Source organism: Mus musculus, chromosome 9, assembly GCF_000001635.26.
Source record: "Mus musculus strain C57BL/6J chromosome 9, GRCm38.p6 C57BL/6J".
Taxonomy (NCBI): Eukaryota; Metazoa; Chordata; class Mammalia; order Rodentia; family Muridae; genus Mus; species Mus musculus.
The window spans coordinates 110,484,799-110,502,636 of NC_000075.6; the positions used below are offsets into that span (position 1 = coordinate 110,484,799).

Consider the following 17,838-nt stretch of genomic DNA (forward strand, 5'->3'; position numbering starts at 1 on the left):
TCAGACTGCCCTTGAACTCACGGAGATCCACCTGCATCTGTCTCCTGAGTGCTATCAGTGATTCCTTTTACAAAGGCTTCCTAAACATAACTCCAACTCTCTCTTATTTTTTGTGACATTTCACACATGTTCCCCACAATGGCCTGAAACTCCAGAGCCTCCTAACATAGCTGTCCGGGGCTGGGTTCAAGTGTGTGTCACCCACACCTGTTGTCTATCTCTCTCTCTCCCCCTAGAGCATCGACATCCACTTGAAGAAGGACACTCGGAGAGGGGTTGTCAATAACCAGCAGACAGACTGGTCCTTCAAGCTGGATGGAGTGCTTCACAATGCCTCCCAGGACTTGGTTTATGAAACAGTTGCCAAGGATGCGGTTTCTCAAGCCCTTGATGGGTACAATGGTAATTTAATTAACTGTTACTTTATCTAGGACTCTGAGGATCCCCACTTGGAGGAGGAGGTACAAGATGTACTCTATCCTGAATAAAACAACACAAAAGAACTTCATTTACTTACATTGTAAACTTACTTGTCAGCCTGTGATCTAGTGGTAGAACATAGATTTACTTAATGACATTGTAGGCATGGCTTCATGGCTTCATCAGTCTCTGAGATGTTACCTTTATTGGATTGTTAGACGATCTTGGCTTTTTTATCATTAATTAATTAGTTTATTCACTTTACATCCTGATTGAAGCCTCTCTATCCCCCCCCCGTCCTCCTAGTCCCACCCTCGCACCCCTACCCCCATTCCCCATCACAGAAGGGGAGACCCCCCAATAGTACCAACCCACCCTTTGCATATCAAGTCACAGCAGGACTAAGTGCATCCTTTACCACTGAGGCCAGACAAGGCAGCCCAACTACGGGAAAAGGACCCAAAGGCAGGCACCATAGTCAGAGACAGCCCCACTCCAATTGTTAGGGACCCTACATGAAGTCCAACTGCACATCTGCTACAGATGCTCTTTATTTGGTGGCTCAGTCTCTGTGAGCCCCATGGACCCAGGTTGGTTGACTCTCTAGGTCTTCTTGTAATGTCCTTGACCTCTCCAATTCACTCAGTCGTTCTCCCAACTCTTCCAAAGGAATCCCTGAGCTCCACCTATTGTTTGGGTGTGAGTCTCTGCATCTGCTTCTGTCAGCTGCTGGATCAAGCCTCTCAGATGGCAGTTATGCCAGGCTCCTGTCTGCAAGCATAGCAGAGTATCATTCATAGTGTCAGGGGTTGGCTCTCTCCCATGGGGTGAAGACTCTGGCTTTTCATGGGTCTTCAATGGTCAACTTTAGGCTTGTTTCAAGCCTCTCAAGCAGTGTGTGTGTGTGTGTGTGTGTGTGTGTGTGTGTGTGTGACTGTGTCTATCCGAATCTCAGTCTCACTATGTAGCCCTGTCTGGCCTAGAACTCACTATGTAGACCCAGCTAGCCTTAAACTCTCAGAACTCTGCCTGCCACCACTGCCTGGATTTTTTTTTTTAAGATTAAATTCTTGTTTGTTTGTTTGGTAGTGTTTTGTTTTGTTTTTTAGACAGTATTTCACTGTGTAGTTCTGGCTGTCCTGGAACTTGCTCTATAGACCAGATCTGGAACTCATGAAGATCAGCCTACCTCTGCCTCCCAAGTTCTGGGATAAAGGGTGTGTGCCACCCCACTTAGCCCTACATGTGATTTTTTTTTTTTTAGGTATTTATTTCATTTACATTTCCAGTGCTATCCCAAAAGTCCCCCACATGCTACCTACATGTGATTTTTAAAAACACTTTAAAAGTAGATGGGACTGGAGAAATGACTCATCAGTTAAGAGCACTGGCTGCATGCTCTTCCAGGGGACCCAGGTTCAATTCCTAGCACCCACAATGCAGCTCACAACCATCTATAACTCCAGTTTCAAGGGGACCCTCTTCTGTCCAATTTGGACACCCACCTGGCACTCACATGATCCACAGACATACGTGCAGGCAAAACCCCATGCGTTTAAACATTACTTTAAAGCAGAACAAACCCCAGCACCCTTTGTGTGTGGCATAGTAGCAAATTCCTATAATTTCAGTGTTTAGAAGCAGAGGCAGGAGGATGAGGAGTGTAAAGTCATCCTCAGCTACCTACCAGTTAGATGTCATCTTGAGCTACATGTGGCACTATCTAAAAATAAATAAAGCTTAAAATATAAAACTAAAGTTGCAGTTTGAAGACTGCCGTCTGGTGGCTGCTGATCGGAATGTTCTCAGTTTGTTGGTTAGTTGCTTGGTACTGGGTTTGAAACCCAGAGTCTCACAAATATTAAGTGCATGTTCTCTCACCACACTATATGTGTAGCTCCAAAAGTTTTAGACTCCTCTGTAGGAAAGCCCATGGAGGGAGCCAGGCGTGGCTGTGCATGCTTGTACATCCAGCACTTGGGAGGTGACGCAGGATGACCAGGGATTTGAGAACAGTTTGGATTATATAGCTAGACTTGGTTTCAGGAAAATCCAGTGACTCTTGAGTTCCCAAAATTGTAATGTATTCTTCATGTGATACATAGGTGTGGTTCCCACTGACCCAATGATATATTCATGATTCCCTGAGAGGCTCTGTGGCCTGGAGATAAAGATGGAGGGGGGTGGGTGGATTAAGAACTAGGGAACGCAGTAGTCTTAGTCACTTGATGCTACAGAATCACTGATGGGCCGTGAATCCCAGCTGAAGTGAGTTCTGGCTCATTAGCAGTGGGCTAATTACTAATTGTTTCTGGCTTCAACCCAGATGCTGAATTAGGGCCACCCTCTAAAACCTGCCTCCAATCCCAGCACCTGGGGAACAAAGACAAACAGACTTCTGGGGCCTAGTGCAACCTCACCAGGTCTGCCATGTAGATTCACAAAAGCAGTCTTTGGAAACCCTTCCGTTCAAGAGGAAGGAGGAATAAAAGCCCAAGGTGACAGTGGTTTGCATCCCATGGCCGCCTGCTGCTGCTGCTGCTGCTGCTGCTGCTGCTGCTGCTGCTGCTGCTGCTGATGATGTTAAAAAAAAGTGCAAATGAAAGCATTCCCAGGGTAGGCAGTCAGACACAGGTCATGGCCCAGTTGCGGTAGTCCATTTCTGGAAATACCATGGTGCTAACTAGGAGCCTTGTAGTCTATAAATAATTCCCTTAGCAAGATATAGGGTCACAGGCAGGCTATTCCAGCACTTGAGGAGTAGAGGCAGGTAAATCAGGAGTTCAAGTCATTCTGGGCTACATAGCTTGATGCCAACATGAGCTACATGAGACCATGTTTCAAACAAATCAACAAAAGGCCCACCATCGACAGGAATACCCTTCTTACTCTCTCTTTCTGGAAATTTGTCTCTGGGGGCGGTGTGTGTCTCCTGTTAGCTCTCGGACACATGCAGTTCATGGCCTTGAGAATGACTGGAGTCCAATGCTCAGCTCCTCCTATTCTTTTCAAGAAAAGTTGCAGCCACAGAGTACCCTAGCCCTGGGACCAGGGACCTAGATCACCTGAGAACAGGGAGGCAGAGAGGTCTGTGTGGATCACACATTGATGGTGCATGTTCAGGTTTGGCTGTTTATGTCCCTGTCCCCCTGTGTGCTTGCTCTCTTTCAAGGTGGAATCCCTGATGTCTTTGAATGTTCCTGGTGGCTACCCTCGCATCAAGATCCTGGATGGCACCAAGCATGTTGGGGATATGAGGGCTGTCCATGGAGGGATATTTCTGAGTGTCACTCAGTCATATTTTGAAATGTTTGCAGGTACCATCATGTGTTACGGGCAGACAGGAGCCGGCAAGACATACACCATGACAGGGGCAACGGAGAATTACAAGCACCGCGGAATTCTCCCTCGTGCCCTGCAGCAGGTAGAGAATGGGCCTATGGTTGGGATACCACACAGATACCCTCTTCTTTACCATAGGTGCAGCCAACTCCAGGTTACCTTCTAGAGATAGTGTGTCCAGCCCTCAAGTGAACTGCAGCTCACTCTGGTTCGGGGTACCATGAGACAGGGTACCATGCCTGGCCTGGAGTAGAATCAGAGTCCCATGGAAACTCGGGGTTTGATTTTCAGACTGACCCTGGATGCCAATAAGCCTGTTTCCTTATTTGTGAAGGAGGGAACAGGCATGCTAGTCAGGTCTCTGCTGCTCCCGTGGTCTGCGATCCTGTAAGGAAGGGTTTAGAGGTCTTGGCTGGTTTAATGCAGAGAGTGTAACTCTTTCAGAGCGTCCTTATTGTCCTGCTGTGACTTTTTCCATTCAGCAGCTCCTGGAAGAACAAAGGCAAGAAGGAGGGTGTGGCTGAGCCTTTAGGACTCTCAGCCAGGACTCTGGGAAGTAAAAGAGAAAATGGGACAGAAGGGACCTGCTAGTCGAGGTTTTGGTTAGAGGTAGGATGCAAACAGCCTTTCTCCCATGCTCCATTTCCTGAAGAAATATGCTCACTATCTCACTGTCAAAATGTCAACTTCTCAAGGCTGAGAATGTAACTCAGGTGGTAAAGAGCTTGCCTACCATGCTCAAGCCTTGTGCTCAGGAAGGCAAGAGGATCAGAAGTTCAAGATTACCTTTGCTTACACTGAGAATCCTGAGCAGCCTGGGTTACATGAGACCCTGTCTCAAAACTAGACGGGCATGATGGGGCACACTTGTAATCCCAGAACTCGAGAAGACTGAAGCAAGAAGGTGGCAAGTTGGATTAAATAACTAGGGATACATTTTTTAATTACAGCCAGACTGGGACACAGTGTAGAACCTGCCTCAAAAAACAAAACAAAACAAAACAAAACAAAACAAACAAAACCCAAACCAAAAACCAAAACCAAACAAACAAAAAACAAAACCAACCTGAACCAGCAAGGCCCAAAACTGGATAATCTTACCCAGTAGACTAACAACAGTGGCTGTTGTTGATCGTGACCCTGACATCAGCCAGACTGTAATCTCTTAGGACAGGAATTGCCCCGTGCTCCCTGACGCCCTCCTGAGGGAAGATGTGGGCTGGGTGAAGCACTCAGCCTTTTCTGTACTTGGCGACTGGTCAAATTCCCGTGCAGGTGTTCAGGATGATTGAAGAGCGTCCCACGCACGCCATCACAGTCCGTGTTTCCTACCTGGAAATCTACAATGAGAACCTGTTCGATCTCCTGTCCACTCTGCCCTACGTGGGACCCTCAGTCACACCAATGACCATTGTGGAAAACCCTCAAGGGATCTTCATTAAAGGCTTGTCAGTGCATCTCACCAGTCAAGAGGAGGACGCCTTCAGCCTCCTCTTTGAGGTGAGAACGAGAGGCTCCTCCCTCTCCCCCCTCCCTCCTTTCCCCCTTCCTTGCTAGCCTCTTCTTACTTTTTTAATAGTTTTTAAAATTTACCTTGATAATCAGAATGAAAAATTCATATGTGCTTATATAGCAAACCCTGTGTTCTGTAAGAAGAACAGAAACTCAGTGTTTTTCATTGAAAAACAATTAGATCATGACCATTTAGTCCTTTCCTTCTGTGAGTTTATTTGTTTGTGGTACTGGGGGACTGAGCAGAGAGCTTCATATGTGCTCGGCAAATCCTCCGACACTGACTAGAGTCCCTGCCCCTTTTTACTTTTAAAACCATTAAAAACAAACAAACAAACAAGCCACATTTTAGCTCTTAAGCTCTCGCCTTTCTCACTCCCATCTTAGCTCTCCCTTTCCCACTCCCTCTCTCCACGTGGCCAGTCTCCCTCTTTCTTTTACCTTTTCTCTTTCTCTTTGTCTTTCTACAATAAACCTCTAAAACCATAAACAAACAAACAAACAAGACATTTTAACAAGGCATGCTGATGAATACCTTTGATCCCAGCACTCCAGAGGCAGAGAAAGGTGAATCTCTGTGAGTCTCTATAAAGTGAGTTCCAGGACATCCAGGACTACACAGAGAAACATTTCTCAAAAACTTTTAAATTTTAATATTCTAGATCATGTCCTTTCTTTCTCTGATGTTTTAATTTTTTTTTAATTTTAAAAAACTAAATGAGAACCTATTTTAAATTTAACATTTTTTTTTCTTTTAAACTTTTGGGGTTTTTTGAGACAGGGTTTCTCTGTGTAGCCTTGGCTGTCCTGGAACTCACTCTGTAGACCAGGCTGGCCTTGAACTCAGAAATCCCCCTGCCTCTGCCTCCCACGTGCTGGGATTAAAAGGTGTATGTCACTACCACCGGCCCTAAATTTAACATTTTTATAATTAAAAAAATAAATTTTAAAAGTTAAAAAGTAAAACATTTAAATTTTAATTATATGAATGCTGTGTGTCTGTTTGTGCATGTGTGTGCAGTACCCACAGCGGCCAGAAGATGGCATCAGATCCTCTGAAGCTGGACTTACAGATGGTTATGCGCTTCCCCATGTGGAACGCTGGGAACTGAATTTGGGCCCCCCTACAAAAATAGTGCTCACTCTGAGCCATCTCTCCAGCCTCTCCTATGTACTTCATTATTTTGAGACAGATTCTCAATACATTGCCCAGGGTAAGCCAATTATAATGGTTCATTCCTGTAATCCCGGCATTTGGGAAGCTAAGGTAGGAAGGTGGCTGAATTTAAGGCCAGCCTGAACTACATAGTGAGGCTTTATCTCAAAGAAACGAAGATGCCCAGGCTGGCCTTGAAGTCACTCTGCAGCCCAAGTGGGCTTTGAACTAGTAAACCGTTTGTCTTTGCCTCTTGAATAACTGGGCTTATGGATCTGCACTGTCATGCCTGGCCTTACATAGTTGAACTTATTTTTGTGTTCTTTTTCTCTTACCCCTCTTGGTAGCGCTAAGGATCAAATCCAACCTTGTGCATGTTAGACAAGTACTCTACCAGTGGGCTACACTCCTAGCCCATCTTATGTCCTCTTTTTGAGTTAACCTTAAGTCACAACTACTTATTGAATCCAATGTAAGGACTGCTGCCAAGGTTGCCGATACTTGTAATCCCATCTCTCAGCAGGCTGAGGCAGGAAGACAGTGAGTTCAAGGTCAGCCTGGCCTCTTGTAAGAACCCTGTATAAAAACAGTTCTTTGTAATTAAACTTAAATATGGAAATTAGATCCGTGGGATGGCAGTGGGGAAAGGTATCTGCCACCAACACTGATGCCCTGAATCCAGTACTCAGGACCCACAGGGTAGGAGGAGAGAACTGACTCTGGCAAGTTGTCCTCTAATTATAATACACAAATACATAATATATAAATCATAATCAAGGAAAATCAGACCACACTGATAGTTTCCAAGAAAAAAAAAACCTTAATCATGTGTTACAAAAGATCTAGCAATTCTACTCCTAGCTGTCTACCCAAGAGAAACCAATACATGATGCATATACATATACACACAAAGATTCATATGGAAGTGTTCAGAGCAGATCCGTAAGCCCAGCTATTCATAGCCATCAAAGGTTGTCACCACAACATTTGTTAGCCAGTGAATCTATGAACATCTCTGCAGTGGAAAATTAGCAGTGAAAGGAAACAGGTGGGGGAGGCCAGACAGAATGAGGTTCTACAACATAAATGAACCTTGGGAACATTGAAGCAGTCAGCCACAGAAGGCCACATATTGAAAGAGTGCATGCCCATGAAAAATCCAGACTAGTCAGGCAAAGAACCAGAAAGTAGCTGAGTGGCAGCCTGAAAAGGGAGTGGAAGGGACTGCCAATGGGCCCCAGGGAGCGCTGGGGTGATGTAGCAGTTCTAAACTAGGATTGTGATAATGTTGCACAATTCTGTACATTTACTAAAAACCATTACATTATAAAAAAATAGCAGACTAGTGCCTTTTGTGGTATATAAATTACAACAGCCAGGTATGACGTTACGCCCCTATAATCCTAGCATTTAGGAGGCTGAGACAGGTAAATTTAAGAGTTCATGGTCATCCAGGCGTGGTGGTGCACGCCTTTAATCCCAGCACTGGGGAGGCAGAGGCAGGTGGATTTCTGAGTTCGAGGCCAGCCTGGTCTACAAAGTGAGTTCCAGGACAGCCAGGGCTATACAGAGAACCCCTGTCTGGAAAAACAAAAACAAACAAAAATGAGTTCCTTAAATATCAATGCCTTCCAGAACCAAGTCTTGTGAGAAAGGGACAAATGAAAAGCCTAGAGGAGCTCATTGTGGGGCCGCAGAGGTCACTCACTAAGAGCACTGAATCCTCTTCCAAAGGTTCAATTTCTAGCACCTACATGAAGGCACAACTGCCTGCAATTCCAGTTCCAGGGGATCTGATGTGTTCCTCTGGCCTCTGCAGGCACCAGGCCACATGTGATGCACAGACTAAACACCCACACAGGTAAAATAACTTAGAAAACAACAACAATAACAAATCCACTATGGCAATGAAGAGGGAGTGGGAAAGGCCCATGATGTAGACCGTGTGAGCCCCATTCCAGGAATCAGGTACCCTAGTGGGAGTGGTCAAGACATGCACTCTCGGAGCCATTCTGCTGATCTCTGCATGGTTTTAACTATTGGTGCTTTTGTATCACTTACATCATACTGTGACTTTAGATCTTGTATTTCTCACTTATTAAAATCTGTCAGTAATCAATTAGAACAGGGCATAACTGTATATATGTATGAAAATGCCCCTATTAAATCCATTACTTTGTATGCCAACTTTAAAAATTAATTTAAAGAATATATTTGTCAAGCTGGATACAATAACTCTCACCTCACCTATAATTCAAGCACTTGTGAGGCAGAGACAGGAGGGTCTCTGAGTTTGAGGTCAGACTGGTCTACAGAATGAGTTCCAGGCTAGCCAGAGCTATGTAATGGGACTCTGTCTTGAAAATAAACAAAGAAGCAAGCCAGGCAGTGGTGGCGCATGCCTTTAATCCCAGCACTTGGGAGGCAGAGGCAGGTGGATTTCTGATTTCAGGGCCAGCCTGGTCTACAGAGTGAGTTCCAGGATAGCCTGGGCTACACAGAGAAACCCTGTCTTGAAAAACAAACAAACAAAAAACAAAAAACAAAAACAAACAAACAAAAAAAGCAAAGCAGCAAAGGAATGACTTCTCATTGCTTTCTTGGCTGCCTGACATTCCTGTGTACTGATCTCAGATTGTTGGATATGCAGTTGATACCATTCCAGTATTCATGACCATTTTAAGCCTCTTTTTTTGTTTTTGTTTTTTTTAAAATGTTTTCCTTATTCTTATTTTATATGTCTGGGTATTTTGCCTGCATGTATGTCTGTGTACCACTTGCATTCAGGACTCACTGAAGTCAGAAGAGAGTGTTGGATTCCTGGAAGTTAGAGACAGTTGTGAGCTCCCGTGTGGTTGCTGGGAATTGAACCTGAGACCTCTGGAAGAACAGCCAGTGCTCTCAACTGCTGAGCCATCTCTCCAGCCCATATTTAAGCCTTTTGATTCTTACTGTGTCTCACTTCTCAGAAAACATCAGTTTGTACACTTCACCCCAAATCTCTGGTGGTGAAAGTACAGGACCAAACTCCAGTTTGTCTCCCTTTTATAGTTTACCAAAAAAGACATTTCCTAGAAGGTCCAGCTGACTGTAAGGGTCCGAGTATTGGACAATGACTCAGATTCCTTGTTTTCAGTTTTCAAAGTGTCGCATACGCTGCCTTTCCCTTCCAGGGCGAGACCAACAGGATCATTGCCTCCCACACGATGAACAAGAACTCATCCAGGTCGCACTGCATTTTCACCATCTACATGGAGGTCGGTGCACATTCTTTGTTCTCCAGAAGGACCTGGAACTCCTGTGGGTGCCACCCACACAGAAGCTCTACCCAGGGCATTCTAAATTGTTTGGATGTTTTTGTAGGCCCACTCTCGGACCTTATCAGATGAAAAGTATATCACTTCTAAAATCAACCTGGTAGATCTGGCAGGCTCAGAGAGGCTCAGCAAGACTGGGGTAAGTGCGGGGAGTAGCCACAGACCCTGTGGCTTGGAGCCTGTGTGTATGCATAGTCCACATTGGATGCTTGAGGACAACCAGACAGAGTGGAGCGTTTTTCTAACCATTACATGAGATGATTGCCCTTAACATCATGCCTATGTTAGACGTAAGCCTGGGGCTCAGTACCTCACTGGTATCTCACAAAGGGAAAGTAAAGTGGCAGGCAGGTTTCTACTTTTGTGAAAGGGTACATTGCTTCAGTCAAGTGACAGGCACACCTAACCAAAAACATGATGGGTTTTTATCCTAACGCAAGAATGCTGTGTCTTTTCTCCTTTGGCTGGAGTCTGACCTCAGTCTTTGGTGACAGGTTAGTTTTGAAACTTGGTGTGAAGAAATGGGGGAAAGGGCCAGCCTCCATAGATCATTAAGTTCTGAAACTACAGTGGGTCTTTGCTAAACAAACAGCTTTACAGAGTAGGGAGATGGCAATCGCATCACAAAGGTTTCCTTCCTGTGAGCATTCTTTTGGATAGGAAAGAGCTGGGTTCCTTGTAATTACCCCTTACCTGGGTTCAGTAAGTGCTCAGTGAATGCTCCATGCTGGTGTGGCATTTCTCTGTGTATGGACGTGAAAGAATTCACATGCATGTTTAATTTCAAATGTATATTTGCAAAGGGTTTTTTATTAGATATTTTCTTCATTTACATTTCAGATGCTATCCCCAAAGCCCCTAAACCCTCCCGCAAAGGTTTTTATTAAAACACAAAATTTCGTAAGAGTATTTAGATGAGTATTTGCTTATGTGTGTACTGCTATATTTATATGAATATTCATAGGCTTACCTGCTGAGGTATTTCACGTGCATTTGTACATGTGGATGTGAGTATCATATGACTATTCATATGTGTATTCTTATTCACGTTAACCTTCATATGAATGCTCCGTGAGTTTTACTATTACCATTATCAGTAGACCAAGACAGAAAACATCACCAGCTTTGAGGAAAAGGTCCTGATTCTGGGGAGGAGGCTCAGCCTGACTGCAGACGTTCATATCACTGCAAACCAGGAAGCGTGGGCAACCTTAATACGGTAGCCTCCTTATTCTGTCCAGAGTGACCACACATTTTGTTTGCAGTCTGAAGGTAGAGTCCTAAAGGAAGCCACCTACATCAACAAGTCACTGTCATTCCTGGAGCAGGCCATCATTGCCCTTGGGGACCAGAATCGGGACCACGTCCCTTTCCGGCAGAGCAAGCTCACCCATGCCCTGAAAGACTCCTTAGGTGAGGATGTGGACGGTCCTCAGAGGAGGGGCTGTTTCCTGGGGAGGACTAGGCCCGGATCATCTGCCATTCAGGATCAGAGAATCACTCTGACAGAGGGAATGAACTTATTGCAGCTCTTCAGAAGCAATGCCAGTCAGACGCATGGGACAAGCCTTCGTGCACTCTTGCTGTTAGAATATTTATTCAAGCTTTTGCCTCTGCTGGCAACATTTTCTCTTTCCACCTTGTCCCTAAACTGTTTGGCAGAGACCTTTGTGGCCTTGGAGACTCAGGGAAGGGGCCTCTCCTATCATTTCCCTGTGTCCTTTACACCTTCCTAGATGCAACAGTGGGAGCCACCTTGTCATCCACTCCTGTGTTGGGCTTTGTCAGGCCTAATGATACAGTCACTGGTTTCTGGTCATTAGCCCTGTGACACCATGAGCAAAGTCTGAGTGTGCTCCAGTCTCCTTAATTGTCCCTACTGTTCTGTCCTGGGGTTCCTCCTGGGTACAAATTATGGTCTCTCTGTTCCTACCTCTGTCTCTTGCCTCACAGCCTCATGCAGACTAAGGCCATCTCCTTTGTCTCTAAGTCAGCATGGGCTGTTAAAACAAAGCACCACAGGTTTAGATGACAAATGCATTCTTTGCAGTTATGTGGACATCGAAGGCTAGGATCTAGGTGCTGATAGATTTGGTTCCTTCCTTGCAGAAGGTCACTTCTTGGCCATATCCTCACCTGGAGAGAATGAAATGGCTCTGCCTTTTCTTTTCTTACAAAGACAGCAACCCCATCACAGGGGCTGCCCACACAGACTGTATCTAAGAGTAGTTACTACCAAAGGCTCCATTCCAAATACATCAGACTAGGTGTTTGGGATTTTGGAGGTTGTACATTTTGTGGGGATACAAGCATTGAGTCCATAACAGAACCCTGTTGATCCTAAAGGAATCCCTTGTGTCCCTTTCTGCAGGGGGAAACTGTAATATGGTCCTCGTGACAAACATCTATGGAGAAGCTGCCCAGTTGGATGAAACGGTATGTAGAGACAGCCAGTGCAACCAGGCTGGAGTTTCTCCCCATGGGTGCAGAGGGTGAGGGTGGGGGTGGGGCATAGATAAGGTTGGATCCAGACCGGCTCACATGGGGCACTATCCACAGCATTGTTAGGGACCCCAAGGACAAACCTGAGCCACAACTGCTGAGGGTGACAGAGACTAGGATGCGAACACCAAGCAATAAACCATATTAAGAAAGAAGGCCAGGTGTAGGACAGACTTAACCTTGGGGGCTTATTATACAAGGAGGCATGGTGAGAGCAGTCTTGTGGGGACAGAGAACATGCTTTCAGGGGTGCAGCTTGTGTGAGTTGAATAGTTCAGAAGAGATACAACAGAGCCTTCCCTATAGAAAGAGAAGCCCTGGTCCAAAGTCATGTCAGAGTCCTGGGTGGGTGAGACCTTCAGAAGTGGCCAGGGAGGGGAAAGGACCCCCCACCCCAAAACTTGGGTGGGTACTGAGCTGGGTGGCATTAAAATATTGGCAGCAGGATGCATAGTTGTTACAAGTAGAGGTGATGACAGAACTGAGTATGTGACTCATACCAGGAACATCTTGCCCCTCTACTGGAGGGCTTAAGAAGGAAAGAAAAGAAAATTGCAGGGCCTTGATGTGTCTGGAAAGGCTGAGCCCTTAGTTGTTCTGCACATGGATGGAGGCATGGTAGAGTTTTAAGAGGGGAAAGCTGTGAACATGGATGGGACTCAGGGAGACAATGCAGTGGCAGGACACGGGTGTCCTGAAAATGTCAGACAGGAATAGGTGTCCAACACAGTAACAGGTGAATCTGTTCCAGGTTGGGTTTCCCCCTCTAAAGTACCCTTGTCATAAACAGTTAGGAAAACTGTCCCTAGCTACTTTACTGTTGCGAATGCTGAAGGAGTGCTTCAGCTATCTGGAGAATTCACTTAGGTAAAATGGGTTATTTCCAGGGATGCTGTGAGGCAAGCCGTGACTGTAGAGCCTCTAGCCTGTATGCATTAGGGACTGTCCCAGCACAGGGAGAGTGTTCTTGCCACACATTCAGTGCCCTGGGATTTGGCAGGTCAAACCAAAGAGCTCCAGCTGACGTGAGACTGCACCTCCAGGGAAAGGGTTTAGGAACCTCCTGGTCTCATCTCATAACAAAGCACAATTGAGCCCCAAGGGGAGCTCTAACTACTTTAACCTCTAGGCTGCCTTATGAAGAAAGCTGCTGTTGAGAGCTCTATCCATGCTTTGGGGAGGCATCACCCACGCTGGGATGTTTTAGTCAATGGACCTTTTGGGGCTCACTCCATGCCCTTCTGTGATAGGAAGACATGATGGCAGATACAGGTGTCAAGGTACTTGGGTGGCTTTGTAGTAAGCATTCTTATTGTCCTATTGCTTTAAGAATGGGCCTTGGAAAGCTGGGTGTGGTAGCACACACCTTCAATCCCAGCAGTCAGGAGGCAGAGGCAGGAGGATCTCCATTGACTAAAAATGTCCCAGCGTGAGTGATGGCCTCCCCAAAGCATGGATAGAGCTCTCAACAGCAGCTTTCTTCATAAGGCAGCTAGAGGTTAAAGTAGTTAGAGCTCCCCTTGGGGCTCAATTGTGCTTTGTTATGAGAGTTTGAAGCCAGCCTGGTCTGTAGAGTGAGCTACAAGCTGGCCAAGGCTACTTGGAGACCATATCTCACAACAAAACAGATGAGCCTTGGGGTCCATCAGTGGCTCTTCCTCTTGACACATAATTCCTTTTTTTTTTTTTTTGCCTTTCGAGACAGGTTTCTCTGTATAGCCCTGGCTGTCCTGTCTCTCTTTGTAGACCAGGCTGGCCTTGAACTCAGAAATCCACCTGCCTCTGCCTCCCAAGTGCTGGGATTAAAGGCATGCGCCACCACCACTAAACTAAAAAGCACACAAAGGGAAGGCAAATAGTATTTTTAATAAAATGGAAGGCAGTTCTTGCTACTAACCAGGCCCAGATTACTTTAATACTCTAGAGAGTCAGTGAGCATCACTGTTTCCTCCTGAATTATTCAGTCCTGCTAGCCAGTGATTGTATATTCTGCAGTGTCTTGCTTTCTGAGTACCTCTCTGTGTCTTAATCCTTGTGCTTAAAAATCTATTTAAAAATACCTTTAGAAGCCAGGCGTGGTGGTGCACGCCTTTAATCCCAGCACTTGGGAGGCAGAGGCAGGCGGATTTCTGAATTTGAGGCCAGCCTGGTCTACAGAGTGAGTTCCAGGACAGCCAGGGCTATACAGAGAAACCCTGTCTTGAAAAACAAACAAACAAACAAACAAACAAACAAACAAACAAACAAAACAAACGAAAGAAAGAAAGAAAGAAAGAAAGAAAGAAAGAAAGAAAGGAAGAAAGAAATTGCATACTGAGTCTCCCCAGGATTCATAAGGCAGACTTCCCATTCCTGTACAAGTGAGTGGTGAGATTTATGTAAGGTCACTCAAATGTCCAGTGGCAGAGCACTTAATCAACCAAACAACACAACTGAGGAAGAACCTTACCAGTCCTTCTTGGAGCCCAAGGTGACCCATCCCTGTTCCAAGTCTGTTCCTAGTCTCAAGGCCTCTTCACTGACAGACCAGCATTCCAGGAGTCACACATAGCCACTATCTCACTTTTACATGGGTCCAGGGAGCTGAGCTCAGGTCCCCTTGCATTCACCACAAGTGCTCTTACCCAATAAACCATTTCCTCAGCTCCTACCTTGTTTTTTTGGGGACAGGATCTCTCATTAACCTGGAGGTAGCCCATTAAGGCTAAGATAGCTGGCCAGCAAACCTAAAGGATCTATCTGTGTGCGCCTTCCCAGGTTTGAGATTATAAACTCATGCTACCACACAGGCTTCTCTATGTGCATTCTGGGAATCAAATACAAGTTTTCTGGTCCTCATGTTTATGCAGCCAACTGCTTTACCAACTGAGCCCTCCTCCCCAGACACACATGACTTATTTGCCAGGAATGGTAACACAGCCGTTAATCCCAGCATTCTAGAAGTAGAGGCAGGCAGAAATCTGTGAATTTGAGGCCAGCCTGCTCTTTATAGAGGGTTCTAGTACAGCCAGGACTACATATAAAAAGCCTGTCTCAAGAACATACAAACAAAAAAGCAAACAAAGGAAAAACGTAATAATGAATATGGTCGCATATTATTTCTTTTAGACTTCACTGATCTAGACTGAGAGAAGTAGGTAAGGAAGAGTAGAGGGCACGACCTGTAGGAGGGACACCATGCCTGTGTCTTTCATGTGAAGGAGAACCTGAAAGGCTTTGTGCTGGAAGCTGGTTTCTAATTGTGCCTTTAGGAGCAGAGAATAGAAAGACGAAGAGGAGAGGAGGAGAAGAGGAGAGGAAAGAGTGCCTTAGGCGGGGCAGCCTGAGCACAGGGGTCTGGATGGAAGTTGGGAGGTATGAGCTAAGAACTGGAACTATGTGGAGCAAGGATGCTCATCAGTGTAGGAAGCTTGGCTAGTGAACACAAGGCCCTGGATGTGCTCGCCAGAAAAGGAAAAGAAACAGACCAGTGTGCAGCAGGTGTGGTGGCTCATGGCTTTCATCCCAGTATTGAGGAGGCAGAGGCAAGGCTGGTGGATCTCTGTGAGTCTGTGAGTATTGAGGCCCTATCTCAGAAAGAGAGAGACAGAGAAACAGAGAGAGACAGAGACAGAGAGAAAAGAGGAAGGGAGGGGAGGAGAGGAGAGGAGAGGAGAGGAGAGGAGAGGAGAAAGAGAGAAGAAGGAGGAGGAAGAAGAGAAAGGGGAAAGGAGGGAGAGAGGGAGGGAGCGAGGGAGGGAGAGAGAGAGAGAGAGAGAGAGAGAAGGAAAAGTTAAGAAGAGTTGGACTAGTGTCTGAGTAGTGAACTAGATAAGGACCTAGCTACAACATGGGCCTCTATCAACTTCCTATTCCTCCTGTTACATTCCCCACCCTACTGAAGACCTCACTGCTAAGGTCTTGTTTGTTTATTAAGATTTAATTTTGTTTGTTTACATGTATGTGTGTTTGTGAATATGTGAGTGTGCATGTGAGTGCAGGTTCCCAGAGAGGCCAGAGAGGGTATTAGATTCCCCTAAAGTTAGTCTAACAGGCCATTGTGAGCCACTCGCTCTGGGTACTGGGAATTGAATTTGGGACCTCTGGAAAAGCAGCAAGCTCTTAACTGCTGAGCCTTCTCGCCAGCCCTATTTATGTATTTTTGATACTGAGTCTAATGTAGCCAAGGCTAGCCTCCAGCTTGATAAGTAGCTGAGGATGATCTTAAACTCCTGATCCTGTTGTTGCCACCTCATAAGTGCATGTCCCATCATGCCTGATGTACCCTTTTTAATTTTATATTTTGGTTAAGGATTGGACCAGCCTGGACTACATATTGAGTATATGGAGGTCCTCCACTTGCTAATCAGTGTCTATATAACTCACTTAACCTTCAGACTCTACAAATGCTCTTTTGATCACTGTCCCCTTGAAGACGTGAACTAATAATACCAGTTAAGGCACCTGGAAGAGTTTGAAGAGGACATGCCCTATGAGAAGGCTGATCTTTAGGGCCTCATGTGAGTGGTGAGCCACCTGACATTTATCTGGTCTGTTTTCAGCTGTCTTCATTGAGGTTTGCCAGCAGGATGAAGCTGGTCACCACTGAGCCTGCCATCAATGAGAAGTATGATGCTGAGGTACTAAGGGGCTGATGGGAGCTTCCCAACTGGGAATGCTGTCTGTGGGTTTGTTGCCTGTGTGTTTGCTACCACACGAGTATCTGCTGGAGGTCATAAGGAAAGCCAGACTTGAGTGGTTTCCTTCCTGCCTCCACTGAGTTTTGCTTGGAGTCCAGGGTCAATCCTTTCCTTTCCGTGATATCTTTAAGACTCCCTGGAGACCCCGCTAGACCGCCACAAACATGAAAGGAAAGGTGATCTACCACTTAGCTTACATGCGGGGGTCCAGGGACTTGGGTATCCCAGGAGTCCCCAGGAGATTTCTTCAGAGCTCAATCAGCATGCATTGTCTCTCAGAGTTCCCTGTCTGCCACAATAGAACACGTTTATTTTATGTGTGTATATGTGTGTGTGTATATGCATGGGCACATGAGTGGAAGTCAAAGGACAACTTGTAGGAGTCAGTTTTCAGGAAGATCACGAGTTCAAAGACAGCCTAGGCTCCATGAGACAGTCTCAAAAATCAACCCACTGGCTAGAGAGATGACTCAGTGGTTAGAAGTACTTACTGCTCTTACAGAACACCTGAATTCCATCCCCAGCACCCATGTGGCAGCTCTTACAATCATCTGTAACTCCAGTTCTGAGGAATCCAGTGTGCTCTTCTGGCCTCCCTGGATACCAGGCACACACACACGCACACACGCACACACACACAAACTCATACATGTAAAATAAAGATAAATCATTTTTTAAAAAGCAAGCAAAAATGCTTATGAAATCATGGTTGCTGGAGATGGGCATGTGTATGTCCCTGTGTTCCTGGCAAAAGGATCAAACATTTCTAGATTCTAAACCCTGAAGGACGATGCCATCGTGGAACTAAACATGGTTTAGCAGGGAAGTAGAGCGCCGAGTTCTGGTTCTTAAACTCAGCGAGGGTGAGAAGCACCTGGCCAGCTAAGCCCCTGTCTACTGAGCTCCTCAT

At 45.7% G+C, this 17,838-nt stretch overlaps 1 protein-coding gene across 6 annotated transcripts in view; it reads left to right on the plus strand.

The window, feature by feature from the left end:
* Positions 1 to 17,838, plus strand: part of Kif9 (kinesin family member 9) — a 48,437-nt gene that overhangs the window by 8,061 nt on the left and 22,538 nt on the right. For all 6 annotated transcript variants that reach the window (XM_006511942.4, XM_006511943.4, NM_010628.3 and 3 more), the window contains 8 exons: positions 237 to 402; positions 3,738 to 3,844; positions 5,038 to 5,262; positions 9,604 to 9,687; positions 9,794 to 9,886; positions 11,013 to 11,160; positions 12,119 to 12,183; positions 16,791 to 16,868. In XM_006511942.4, coding sequence (XP_006512005.1) covers positions 237 to 402; positions 3,738 to 3,844; positions 5,038 to 5,262; positions 9,604 to 9,687; positions 9,794 to 9,886; positions 11,013 to 11,160; positions 12,119 to 12,183; positions 16,791 to 16,868 — 966 coding nt within the window. The remainder of the gene's footprint in view (positions 1 to 236; positions 403 to 3,737; positions 3,845 to 5,037; positions 5,263 to 9,603; positions 9,688 to 9,793; positions 9,887 to 11,012; positions 11,161 to 12,118; positions 12,184 to 16,790; positions 16,869 to 17,838) is intronic.